Here is a 13,910-nt window from a genome sequence, read left to right on the forward strand (position 1 = left end):
GCTTTCCATGAGGAGACGTTTCTGTAAGTTTTCAGTGTTAGTGCTTTAAAACTTTAGTCATGCTGAAATATGTTTGGGCCTCTTTATGCTTTAAAACTAATGTGCTTTAAAAACTTATATGCTATATTCTTATTTATTATGCTATAGGCTATAAATCCTAATATGCTTTAAAACTTTATTCATACTGGAATATATTTGGGCCTCTTTATAATTATACAGCATATAAAGACATTTTATTTACTGTATCATTCAGTCACTTTCGGCCAATAATGCCCCAGTCTGCATCATGAAAAAAATACTGAAGAATCTATATACAGTACACACATCACATCAAAACCAGTCCTTATACTGGAATTGGTCAGAATATTTTACCAGCACAATACAGTATTAATCTTTCCCTTAGGAACTACAAAGCTTTCATTATGCATTAGACAAATGGTGTTAGCAAATGAATCAGCAAAAAATAAAAAAGAAACTGTTCTGCACAGTATAAAATGATGTGGACACTCAGGTTTGCCAGGCATCATCAGGATGTTTTTCTCCTTATTGTACCTTTTAGGTGTTTATTCATTAATTCATCTTCTATGCCAAATTATCCAGACAGCTGGATCCTATCCCAGTAGAATTAGGGCACGAAGCGGGATACACCCTGGACAGTCTGCCAATGCATCACACACACACACACACTACTATTGGGAATGACCAATAAACCTAATCTGTATGTTTTTGGACTGTGGGAGGAAACCATAGTACCTGGAGAACACCCAGCAAACATGGGGATAACTTGCACACAGGAGACAGAAATTGAACCCTCAACCCTGGAGGTGAGAGGCTACAGTGTCAACCATTACTGCACTGTGCTGTTTACCTAAAAAACATCATGGTTTATATATTATTAATCCTCAACTTTAACAAAGTAGTTATGCACCTTTATGGAGAACATCATCATCTTACCTGTTCTGTAACACATGGATCTCCATAACGCTCTTGCAGATGTTTATGTGGTTTCTGACACTCACTGTGAAACCCAGCTCACTCGGTTTTGGATAGATAGATAGTTAGACAGTTATAGTAGAGAGTCACTCATCAGAGATCACTCACTGATGTAAACTCTACAAGCCAAGATTAAACTTTTTGCACATTTTTCTGACATCATCATCATCATAATCTTGTTGGGAATAATGTCCCATCTTACAGTACCTCCACCTGTCCACAGTCAGACCCAGAAGGAAACAGAGACTACAAACAGGAACCATTATCGTGTACTAGAAGTTCTACTTCTACCCCAGTACCAATAATAGTCTCTAAAATAAACCTGATCATTTATTTATACCTTGTCGAATCCCACCCAGACCTGCTGTGGTCTAATCCTGTGTCTTACCCTCCGGAATGTTCACTGCGCGTGAGAGTTTCCCCACGTGCCTCCACAATGATTCGTTTTTAAATCCTGACCAATCGGAGCGCGTTGGCTGCAGCAGTGGGCGGGGTCTGGTTTGTGTTTTCTGTTGAATGATCGCGTGCCGTAGTGTGTCTCTGGTGAGCGCGCGATGCGGCACGGTGCAGAGGCGGGAAACTGAGAGCGGCCAGCGCGTGCACTGATCGTTAACACTCACTGCGGCGGCGCGCACCGGAACCATGCACATTCAATTAGAAGGTAAATTATTATTATAATTTTGTAAATTATTATTATTTAGTTATTTTGAAGCTTTTTCTGAATTTTTTATTAATTTAAAAAATGCAATCTAATTGTTGTAGCATAAAATTTACAATAATAATACAAATTCTTCTTTTTCTTCTTCTTATTATTATCATTGTAATTTTTTATTACATTGCACAAAATCCTTTTTTTCTCATTAATATTCAAGATTTTTTAAATATAATTTTTTCAATGTTATTTTTATGCAACATAAATTACAAAATATAATAATAATAATAATTAAAATAATTAAAATAATAATAATAATTATTAATATTATTGAAACTTACTTTGACAGGTAGATTTTTTTTATCATTTAAGAAACTGAAGACTTTAAAGTCAACATGATAAAAAAAGTACAACAACAATAAAGTAATATTAGTAGTAATAAAATTATTATTATTATTACTATTATTATTATTATTATTATTATTATTATTATTATTAATAAAAATAATATTGAAGTTTATTTCAGAAGGCAGACATATATACATATATATTTTTTAAGAAACATGCTTATATTTAAAAATATTAACATTAACAAAATTAAAATGTAGAAATTTTAGAAATCTACTTTTAATCACCAATTCTAGTTTACATAGTTATATACATCACTTACAGCATCATAACATCACTGCATTATCAATCAATAATTATCCGAACACTGCTTTATTCCTCTTCTTAAGACATTGCTATAAAGCTACTGTATTATGTGAGTGTACTGTATGCAGTTCTGTCGTGCTCTTTAGATGCTTAACCACAAAAGGAACTCAACCATGTGACTCATTTTTATCGTAAACAGGCTCTCAGCTTATCTCAGACACTTAGAGGAATTGCACGAGGCATATAGAACATTTTCCACCTTTTAATAAGTGTAAACAGCACTTTACTGTGGGGAATTGTTTCTGCAAACAGGTTTTAGTCCACTGGGGTCAGATCTGATCGAGAAATGCAGTGTGCTGAGTCAGAGAGACAGCGTTTCTCAGACAGCGTCAACACCTACTGTAGCAATGCTGCTATCCATAGTTAAACATATCAGTATTTAAGCGTTCATGGCATTGTACAGTAGGTTGATCTGTTTTTATATATACTGTTTTAATATTTGTTTGATTCCCAGGGGGTCTGTGATTTAAAAAGATTATGTGGTTGAAACACAACCGGGATAAGTATATTGGGCTTATCATAGGGTTTTTCTACTTATCAGGGAATAACACTAGCCACTTGTGAATGGACCAGAATACAAAAACAAGTCTATAAATAATATCAGCTTGGACCTGATGTGTCCTGTTGGTGGAATAAAAATTTCTATGATTGTAAAAATAGAAAATATTTTACTGCATGCATGACACAAATCTGCTGATTGAATTTAGTTTACAGTTAAACACCCCTTTGACTGTAAAAAGGGAAGTTTAAAACTCCTGATTTAATGCACTAACTGCAAAACTCTGAGCCCAGATTGATTCTGTTGGCTTATCAAGCTATTCTCAAGTCATGCATGTTATTTTAAACTACATCCAGTAGTATTTAACTCGAGTCAACATGATTATGGAATCTTATCACATCGACACATCAGCCTGCGTACACTGACATTAGAGATATGCGTTAAGGAAAACTCTCCTAGTCAGACAAGTCCTCATTGGCAGTGGAGCTACTCTGATCCAGCCCAGGTCACATGGTGGCTCTGTTTTAGATCAGAGCTTTGCCTGTGTTTGCTTCGTCTCCATCTAGCTGTGATGAGGACAGATGGATATTTCCTGTGTCCTGTAATCAGATAAGGAGTGATGTGTGCTGTTTAGAGAAGGAGAAAAAAACCGCACCTCCAAAAGAAATCAGATAAAAGGGAAGCACACAAGAAGTGCAGACATAGATCTGACTTTTGTTTTCTAACCCTAGAATTGAATGCCTGACATTGTGATGGCAAAAGTGAAAGATTTGATATAATCATATAGCTAGATACGTACACCAATACACATGGAACATCAATTTAGATTATTTAATTAAGTGGATTATTCAGTAATATCAATGCGTGTTGTCTCAGTTCATCTACAGATCCTCCTGGCTGTTGGTCTGGCCGTCTTCTGCTTCGGCCTCGTCCTGGGCTGCATCATTTGCTGGCGCCGCAGGAAATCCCGGTCGTCTGACACAAAAGAGGATGAGTTTTACATGCAATCCGGTCCCACGGATCACGTGACTTTGACTCTCAGCTCGTCCCCATCAATCAAAATTCTTCCAGTCAAGCAGCAGTATGAAGAGCTTGACGGTGATGTATTAGACTATCCGTCAGAGGCTAGCAGCTTTACACCGTCTGATGACAACAAAGGCAGTTTTCCACAGGATTCAAGTAAGCTGAAAGTCCCTCAGAAGTCTCGATTTGCCCTGCGCCGCCTGAGCACCCCTTCTGCCCCCTGTTCTCCCTTCAAACCATCCGTCCATGGCCGCGCCTCCCTCCCAAGTATCCGTAAACTTAGCCTTCCATCCAAAACGCGCCGTGCTCTGGATCGCCGCTCGACTGTGATTGGAGACAGCCTTCTGCCAGACCCTGAGCAAATGCCATCCATCCAGCAGGGGGAGCTCTCTCCATCAAACTACAGCTCCAGCTTGAGTTCCAGGCGCAGCTCCTTGTCGAACAAGCAGACTCCTGCAGTACAGTTCTCCTTGCTGTTCTGTCCAGCAGATGGCACCCTTACAGTCACAATCCTCAGTGTGTTCAGGGGCCCAAGGAGGCTCAGTGGTGCTATGGTGCGTGCCAGCCTGCCCCCACTGTGCCCTGCTGCTCTGCAGGCAGTGCCATCACGCAGAAACAGCCTGAGCCTAGAGCCTCAGACTCAGACATTCACTCTGGAGGTCGGATCTGTCGAAGAGCTCCGGGCCTGCACTCTCAAACTGGCCGTGTTTGGTAAAGATTTCTCAGGCCTTCGGGAGACGCCGCTGGGTGAGCTAGAGCTCAACTGCAGCGAGATGGACTGGGAGCCCGATACCATCATCACATACAGCCGCCAACTCAATCCTGCAAGGAGGCGAGTTAAAAAGGTACAAAAATATAATAAAATTCCATGAGAGAACTTTGATGTATAAAAATCAAAGTGAAAGTATTGAAACCTAAAGTTAAACTCTATGAGCAAATACATGGCCAAAGGTTTGGGCAAACAAAAAGTGGGGAAACTTGCCAACGCCTCATAAGTAAAGCTAAGCTGATTGGCTAATGGCTCCCGCTCATCATTGTGTATTTTGTATAAATTGTACTTTTTGTTTATAACGCGCTTGTGGTCATGTGATGTTTGGCATTTTTCCCGCCACAGATAATGTCGCCAAAATAAACAATGATAATCACTGGATGTATTTACCCCTGGAGGATTTTACTGGACATTTTACGGGAAGGTCCAGTCATTGAATATTTACAATATGGTCAAATTTACTGCTGTTGCATCGCGTGTGATTTCATTGTACACAAACATTTAGTAAACATGTGGTTGCCATGTGTTCACCCACCCACCAGTGTATTTAGTCATTTAGCACATATGATAAAACCAGTGTGTTTGGAAAGCTAGACTGGGAAAAGTTTATCCAATTAGCTAAACAGAGGTTTAATATTAAAAATCTGAAAAAAAAAAATGTGGCGGCATGGTGGTGTAGTGGTTAGCACTGTGGCTTCACACCTCCAGGGCGGAGGGTACGAGTCCTGCCTTTGGGTCTGTGTGTGGGTGTTGGGAGTTTGCATGTGTTTGTTGGGGATATTGCCCTCCTCATGCCCCTTGACCCTGTATAGGATGATCGTTATAGAGAGTAAACATAACAAATAGTATCTAAATACTAGAAAAGCTCAATAATGCTGATAAAAATGGCCATGCATGTATTCTATGTAAATGTGATATGTAAATTAGCTATATTAGTTAGTACATTCTGTGTACTGGATATTTATTGGATATTTCTTGTGAGACAGAATGGTCACTACACAACAGCAACTATAAAAATGATTGACAATAGGGGGCGTCCCTACAAATGAAGTTTTTTGTTAGCTGAGGCAAATTACTGAACCTTAAATTTAATGAGTTAGCCATATAATCCATTCAAGATGACATTATAAATTCATTTTGGCATTCAAGTCAAACCGGGACTTTTGATTGTCCATATGATCACCTGCTATGGTACACAGATTCACTTATCCCAGCATTTCACTAGTGCTTGGATACCTATACAAAATGAAAAGTTCTCTCTGGAGTTCATGATCAGACTGCCTGTCTGATTCACATCTGAAACTCCGGCCTCCAAGGAACTCCTTTAATAGCATGTGGAAATGTCTTGGAGTGAGGTCAGGCCTCTACGAGGGGTGTGACCATAACTCCCAGTCAAGTTCCTGTAATGTGCAACTGGTGTTGGTGAATGATTGTGTGTAAGTTTTAAAAAAACTACAAGCTTTCTTCAAATATCAATCCGTTTCATGCCAAATTTCATCAGAAGTCCCGGTTTGACTTGAACGCCCCTCAGATAGCAGTTGTAGAAATACTATAAATATCCTAGAAAGGGTGTTTGTGGCCTGATTTACATCAATGCTGTTTACAGGAAAGGATATCACATATAATTTAAAACCACTCTCGCAGTTTTGTGATATACAATCTAAATCTTGCTCAACCTGAACCTGAGAGCTATAAAACAATCAGTGGTTCTTATAAAATGACATGACTCAGATTAGATTTAGATGCGGAAAAGCTGTCATTCAGCAACATGCCGTATCAGATTTGCCCCTGGCCTGGTTGGTGATGTGTCATCAGGTCCATCAGCTCCCTCTCGCTTCCTGTTTCTCAGGTCAGCACCATGCCCCTGTGTCCCTGGTGTCCCTGCTTCAGCCAGGTGACGCAGGTGGACGGAAAATGCAGCTGTAATAATCCATATCACGCTCACTCGCTCTATCTCCGTGAGAATGTGGCTTTGTAATCAGTGCGTAGGTTTCCCTGTGTGTGTGTGTGTGTGTGTGTCTGTGTGTGTGTGTGTCTGTGTGTGCGAGTGTACACACGTACGTGTGTGTACTCGCTGCATTTTCCACTCCACTGCGAGATGGCGATAGGGATTAGTGCTGAGTGACTGGAGTGGCACAACACCCACGCTTTGTCCTCCGTGGAGAAGGAAAACGGTGCCAGAGGGCATTGCACAAACGAAGAGAGAGAGAATGGTCAAGGGACATAGACAGAGAAACTGAGAGAGTAAGAAGAAAGTGTAAGGGAACATTAAAAACAAACTTAAATTCAATTCAATTTAAACAAATTTTCATTTACCACAAATGTTGTTCATTAGCCAACACATGGTTGGTCCCCCAGTATCTGCGTCCAGTCTGATGCGCCTAATGTAAAAGCGATAAAACACTGAATGTTGCAAAAATATTTTTACGAATGGTCGGTAAACCATTGTCTCCTTGCACCAACAGGGTCAGAGTTCGATTCCCGTCTCTATGTGCATGGAGACTGCATGTTCTCCACCTGCTTGATGGGTTTCCTTCGGGTACTCCGGTTTCCTCCCACAGTCTAAAGACTTGCAGATTAGGCTATTTGGGGTTCCCCGTAGTGTGTAAATGAGTGTGTAAGTTTGTGTGTGTGTGTGTACCCTGCAATAGATTGGCACCCTGTCCATGGTGTACCCCGCCTCGTGCCCTAAGCCTCCTGGGATAGGCTCCAGGTCCCCCGTGACCCCGCGATATAAAGCTGATGTACAGGATTAGCTCTACAGAGAGAAAGTGAGTAGTGATGCAGTTTTAAAACTGACTTTATTTATTGCACCCAAGCTTATGAAAAATGCATACTTAAATGACTGTTTTGGGGCAAAACAACTCCTGCAGCATTTATTATTTAATGCTTACAGTTTGTTTTCCACCTTGATAAATTCTGCTCTCAGTGAACACTGTAAGGGGAATTATTATTTTTTTTTTTTTAAGTATTTTCACACACAAAAACTTTGGCCATGACATCATCCTCAGTAGGCATCCACACGTGCGTGTGTGTGTGTGTGTGTGTGGGTTGAGAATGACTTATAACCGTATATTTTAATATTGGAGCCGAGTCTGCCTGCTGAGTAATAAAAACCAAACTCCAACAATTTTGCCCACTGATCATCCCACAGCACCAACATCTCAAAACACAGCTAAATCATATCAAACCACTGGGTATAAACCTAAAACATCAAAGTATCAGGACATACAGTATGACAGGCTGTAAATTGACCCACTGACCAATGAATAAAAGATGTCTCCATTTTCATTAATTCAGTTCAATTCAGTTTAATTTAATATTATATGTATTTGCATAACGCTTTTAACAATTGAAATTGTCACAAAGCTGCTTTACAGGAGTAGAGATTAAGGATCTAGCTAAATATGTTTTTTCTTAATAATTGATAAATTAATTCCAGAACTTTACTTGGTGTAGGATGTCATTAATACTGTACTTTATCATTTAACTACTTATAGAGGTTATAGCAAAAGCTATAAATAATGCATTTATCTTATCATTATCTAGCATCATCTTATTTCTTTTTTTTCTTTTTTTTTCATTTTATCTGTTACACTGTTATCTGTTAACAAAAATGACACTGTAATACCACTCAAGGTGTTGATGTGCTTTATACAACATATATATTATATGTATATAATTGATGAGAAGTACAGTATTCCAGGAGTCGTGATAAGAGCATAACAGCATACGATAAGTCGTCTTAAACAGCAATTTGTCTCTTTAATAACTGCTTCTAAGTCATTCTGAAACACAAGGCTGAATCCCAAATCCCTTTGGAACCCCCTGATCAAGGGTACTACTGTACCTTGTTGTGTGGAAAAAGGCATTGTACTGTACACCCTACACAGCGCACTAGCTTTAAGATAACGCTGTTTGAGATTTAACCTCAGAACCCAAAAGTAAAAGGAACTGGTATTCCAAAGCAGCATAAGAAGAAGTATAAAGTAAAGTACATTTTGTAGGTTTTTCAGGACTTTTCCCACCTCTATGGTTTATTCTCTCACATTTTGCCATTATACTGTATTATCAGTAAAAAAAAATGTAAACTACTTTCACTCCTGTCGGTCGCCCACTCTGTCAGATATACTAAATAAAACAACTAAATAAACGAACATTAAAATCATAATCTGGTAATAATGAATGATTGTGAGTGTGTGTAAGTGGAACTGTTGAATAAATCACAGCCATCCTGATATCCAGCACAACAGCACTCTCTGTATTGTGATATTACTTAAATATAAACAAAAGTAAAAGTAATTGATATTGTGCAACTTACTGGATAAGGAATATAATAATAATCTATAATAGCATGTCCTGAAATGTTTTATTTCACTTAAAACACAGCAATTGATCAGTGTTGAATTTTAAATGTATTAAAATGTCATATTTACTGTGAATTGTGACCCTATTTTTCTTATGCTGTATCACTTATAATCAGGTGTTCATTTAACAACCAATAACTGACTGTATTGATAATTTCTTATGTTGAAAATGACAACAACAGCAACAAAATGCACTGAGACTCTGGAGACTCCTTCCATGAATGATTAATACACCATTTTCTTTATTGAACATCAGCAACTATTTCAAACTACATTAACTAATTCTTTCCAACTTTCACTTCTACTTCATAATGATTACATAATCCATCCATCTAGCAACCTCTGTAGTCCAACTAGGGACTGTGGGGGCGAATGGTGAGCGTTGGATTTACTTCCATTTTTAGGACCACAATATAAATTTGGAAACACCTATTCTCTTTGTAGCTTGCACTATTGCTATTCAGAGCAGAACATTAATCAACACAATTAAATCAAATCCGGTGTAAGAATTAAATATTTAAATCAATATTTCCATAGACAACTAACATAGCACTTTTCTTTATGTGTGTGTTTTCAGAGTCACAGTAGTCAGGAGTCTTTGGGCACCCTGAGGGCTTTAGTGTGCATTTCAAAGCCTTTGGGCACACTTTTTGTCCTGCTCCAGTACCAGACCCAGGCCCATCGGATCAAAGTGATGGTGCGCAAAGCTGAGAACCTGGCCAAGCTCACTCGGATTCCTGGAGCCGCAGGTATACCGGAGTTTATCATACTTTATTTTTTATCAGAAGCTGCTATCTGAGGTCAAGTCAGGCTTAAACACATAGCCATGTCTTGGATCCAGTGAGATAATAAGCTAACAGGACACCAGTCTTCTTAATCAAACATTTATTCAGTTACGTTACTAAGTATGTTAAATTAGTGTGGGAAATGTGATAAATCCAGTGCTTCAATTAATTCAGTTAGAATAGGCTATAATTGAGAATCCTTAATCAGTGCCAATACAAAGTATTAAACGATGACAGGCAGTTTTGTTTCTGTTCAACTGCTACAGATCACTACGTTGTCATCAACTTGCGTCACGGTGGGAACGTGATCAGTACTAAAGAGACGAAGGGAGCGAGCGGACCGAACGCGGTGTGGAACGCACCTTTCCTGTTCGATTTACCTCCTGGTGACATCATCAGACTTCCACTCGTCCTGGAGTTCATCGTTATGCAGGTAAAAACAGGAGTTCATAATCCCAGTTTGTTAGTTTAAACAAATATTTTAATGTACGAGGGGCGTTCAAGTCAAACCGTTCAAGTGCATTTTCTGCAGACAGCCACATGTCAGTGAATGAAGTGGTTTAGTGCCCACTACAGTTATTCCAGTGAACATTCAGTGAGTGGAACATGTCCTTGTGGAAGAGACGCATCAGTCTGTGGAAAATGTACCTTACAGGGGATGTGCCAATAACTCCCAGTCGAGTTCCTGTAATGTGCAGGTGGTGTTGGTGAATGATTGTGTGTACAGTTCTCACAGACAGATGCGTCTCCCTCAAAAGAGATCTACTGTATGTTTGAATGACAGAAAGTCACTGCTTTAATGGATTGATGAAGCCAGAAATGTTTCGGATCCCAAGGGCAAAAATATTATGGAACGTTTTAAATAATAATTAGAATAAATTTTATTTATAGGTGTTTTTCCAGGCCTTCAAGGTCACTTAAGAAAATAGAAATAAGCAATTGATGCAACAAAACAATAACAACAACAAACAGTTAATAAAGAAAAACTATTTATTAAACTAATATTACAGTATTTGCAAAGGTATTAGCAAATAAAAGGAGATCCAATCCAACACCCATCAGTATATCTACAGTACAGTGTTTCAGTTTCTACAATGAAGAACATAAAAATATTGTTTATTCCATGGCTCTGTTAAATTCTCAATCATTATGGGTCAGAAGGTGTTGATTATTTTTTTTATAGCTAAAAAAATCAGACTACATAAATTTTATTATCGTTTTCTAGACTAATAATTAATGTTAATAAAAATAATAAAAATTGGTAATTTAAGCACATATATATTTCTAATATTATATATTTATGTAATAATAAATAATATTTGTGGAATTAGTGACATCACATCACAATGTTGCTGATTCTTTCCTTATACCATCATGCCCATTCTTGTTTTAGATCTTATTTATGACTGTGATAACTAGTTACAGTGTTTTCGCAGTATTTTCTGTTTGAAGGCACATGAAGTAAGTTTTTACTCTGATTCTGAATAAAGATAATAAAAGTTCACTCTTGTCATCGTTGCATTTCCTCAGGGACGGCTGTACACCAAAAGCAGTGTGCTAGGCCGTGCTCTGATTGGCTCTGAGGGCCCGGAGGCGGGGCAACAGCACTGGAAGGAGATGTGCAGTCGAGGGCAGGTGGAAACGGCACGCTGGCACACACTAATATCAGATACACCCTAAGGACATGCTTCCTAATCGGTGGCGTTTCTCACTCATCTCCAGCAGCAGCAGCATTTTATTTGGACTGGGACAGAAATAAAGTATTTATTTATTATCGTGATTACAGTATTTATTAATGCAAAGTGTTGCAAATGATTTTATTTTTGCTATGGAGTGCCAGAGTAAAACTGTTTCATTTGTTTTGTGCATTGTTTAAGAGTGTTGTCACAAAGCAGCAGGTCTAGATGTGTACAAAAGAAACCTCCTGTCAGGGAGCGATTGTGGTTATTTGAGTAAATAAAGTTAAGTTTTATTACAGATAGCTGACCACATGATTTTGAAAGACAGGAAAAGAGTCGACTGCTCATAATTGTTTAAAACAGGAATAGTTACAGTAAAAGGTTAAAAATAATCTGATCAGCCTTAATGTAATCAGTGATATAATTTCAGGTTGATGTCTTGTTGCCACATACTGTACATGTCTGCCTGTCTTTTTAAAGGAGATTATAAAACCTAGCACATAATTGTTCATAACGTTTCATAACTTTTATTTAACATTTTGATTTTACCTAAGGTGCAGATTAAACTTCAGGCAGATATCTAGGTACTGCAAAAGTGTTATTAAATTCTGTCCAGCGGTCGATTTAAGACGCGCCCACAGTTAACGCATATGCAGTACACTGTCTAAACTTGCGGTTTATAATCTGGCACACAACTTTTACTCAACATTTTGATTTTATTCATGCCGCAGGGTTAATATCTAAGGTTTGGCAAAGTTTCATTTAGTTCTATCCTGCCAGTTTTGTGTGATGCTGAAGCAAAATCTGTCTGGACAGACATACATACAGACAGACAGACAGAATTTTCTGAGACTGGTTTATGGTCCTTCAATGTATGAAATGTAATAGTATCATTGAAAGAGCGAGTTCTGACCAATGTACAGACAAAACCTTTTGTTGTTTGTATAGATGACATGTGGCAGAAAAGTATTTAGTCAGCCACCAATTGTGTAATTTCTCCCACTTAAAAAGATGAGAGAGGCCTATAATTTGCATCATTGGTATACCTCAACTATGAGAGACAAAATAAGAAGAAAAAAAATTGAGAAAATCACATTGTATGATTTCTTAAGAATTTATATGCAAATTATGCTGGAAAATAAGTATTTGGTCACATTGAAATCCTTCAATGTGATTTTCTGCAAGTGGAAGAACTTGCACAGTTGGTGGCTGACTAAATACTTTTTTGCCCCACTGTATGAGATATAGGATGTTGTGCTGTTTTGTTCTTCTGAACTTAATATTACTACATTGTGTATTTTGTAGACTGAATTAAAGGTGGAGTAAGTGATACTGGAGAAAGTTTTTTGATATTTCAACTCAATGCTCAAACCAATACAGCACTCTGTCTCTTCAGTACTCGTTCAGATTCTCCACTGGATGTGCATTGCCAAGGCAGCGTCACTAACAACTGGCCCAGCTAACCAATATTAATACACAAATATCATTGTGTACAAACACGCCCCTTGATGTTGATTGGCTCGAATAGTGTTGTGTGGCGCAGTGCACGTTTCCTGTTTACAGAGACAAGAATTAATCTAGTTTACACTAGAATTAATAAATTTCCAGTTTTTGCCGAACATACTATATACAATAAGCTTCCTGATCAAGTGGAGAACACTGTTGCTAGGCAACGTGGATTCCAAGCTTGTCCAAGTATCCCAAAACTGACACCATGAAATCAATGCTCCTTCAGGTTTGGAGTTGAACAAGCATCAACAATCCAGGACATCACAACCAGTTATCTTCTGATGTGGGGAATGTCACAGACGCACGTTGCTCATATCGAGTCTTAACCTTAACATGTGTTCACATATATTATTACTGTGTAAGATACTTTCTGTTCCTGTAAGCTGCCATAAATCCAATCTGTCTTATATGACTTTAATTCCAACACAATTAATGACATGATGTTGTGTTACAACTCTTACAGTACAATGTGGACTTAAGATACTTTTGATGGTCATAAAAACTCACAGTGTAGCTTTTATACACTCCAATCTGGTCAGATTCAGATAATTATACTCAGTGTTTTCTCATGATGCTGAAATTAAGTAAATGAAATCTATTTTGTACTCTTATAAGACCTTTATAGGAAACTATGGTATGATAATATTGTGACGTTAGGACGATGAACAAACAACCAATGTGTCTCTGTTTCTGGTTATCCATAAGTATCAGTAGTGTACTGTATAAACTCTTTACTATTCCACTACAGGTTGCACAATCATCGCTTTCTGTACATTACTGTATGATTTCAAATAAAGTTGACAGAGAATTTAAAATGTCTGATTGTATGATTTCCGTGGCTTTCTCAAAAGTCTTTTTCTTTTGTGTATCTGAGTCGGAAAACAGAATAAAAAATCAAATGAAGTCTGTCGGGGGGCCAT

The 13,910-nt window shown here is 38.1% G+C and overlaps 1 protein-coding gene across 2 annotated transcripts; it reads left to right on the top strand.

Annotated features, from left to right (window-relative positions):
• The first annotated feature begins 1,545 nt into the window (after nucleotides 1-1,545).
• On the top strand, nucleotides 1,546-13,272 carry LOC128528013 (synaptotagmin-5). Of its 2 annotated transcripts, XM_053500723.1 has the most exons (5): nucleotides 1,546-1,654; nucleotides 3,735-4,726; nucleotides 9,595-9,766; nucleotides 10,069-10,235; nucleotides 11,333-13,272. In XM_053500723.1, the coding sequence occupies exons 1-5, from the start codon at nucleotides 1,636-1,638 to the stop codon at nucleotides 11,480-11,482; spliced, it is 1,500 nt and encodes a 499-aa protein (XP_053356698.1). In that variant the 5' UTR covers nucleotides 1,546-1,635; the 3' UTR covers nucleotides 11,483-13,272. The 2 variants fall into 2 exon arrangements, with proteins under 2 accessions (XP_053356698.1, XP_053356699.1); XM_053500724.1 differs by lacking the exon at nucleotides 1,546-1,654 and having other exon boundaries at nucleotides 3,719-4,726.
• Nucleotides 13,273-13,910: the final 638 nt, after the last annotated feature.

The sequence above is a fragment of the Clarias gariepinus genome, chromosome 7, assembly GCF_024256425.1.
Source record: "Clarias gariepinus isolate MV-2021 ecotype Netherlands chromosome 7, CGAR_prim_01v2, whole genome shotgun sequence".
Classification (NCBI taxonomy): domain Eukaryota; kingdom Metazoa; phylum Chordata; class Actinopteri; order Siluriformes; family Clariidae; genus Clarias; species Clarias gariepinus.

Bases quoted from the DNA above. Each gene is read 5' to 3' on its own strand.
- LOC128528013 (XM_053500723.1), top strand. The intron at 4,727-9,594 runs GTACAAAAATAT...GTGTGTTTTCAG, and splicing joins CAAGGAGGCGAGTTAAAAAG to AGTCACAGTAGTCAGGAGTC. The intron at 10,236-11,332 runs GTAAAAACAGGA...GCATTTCCTCAG, and splicing joins TGGAGTTCATCGTTATGCAG to GGACGGCTGTACACCAAAAG.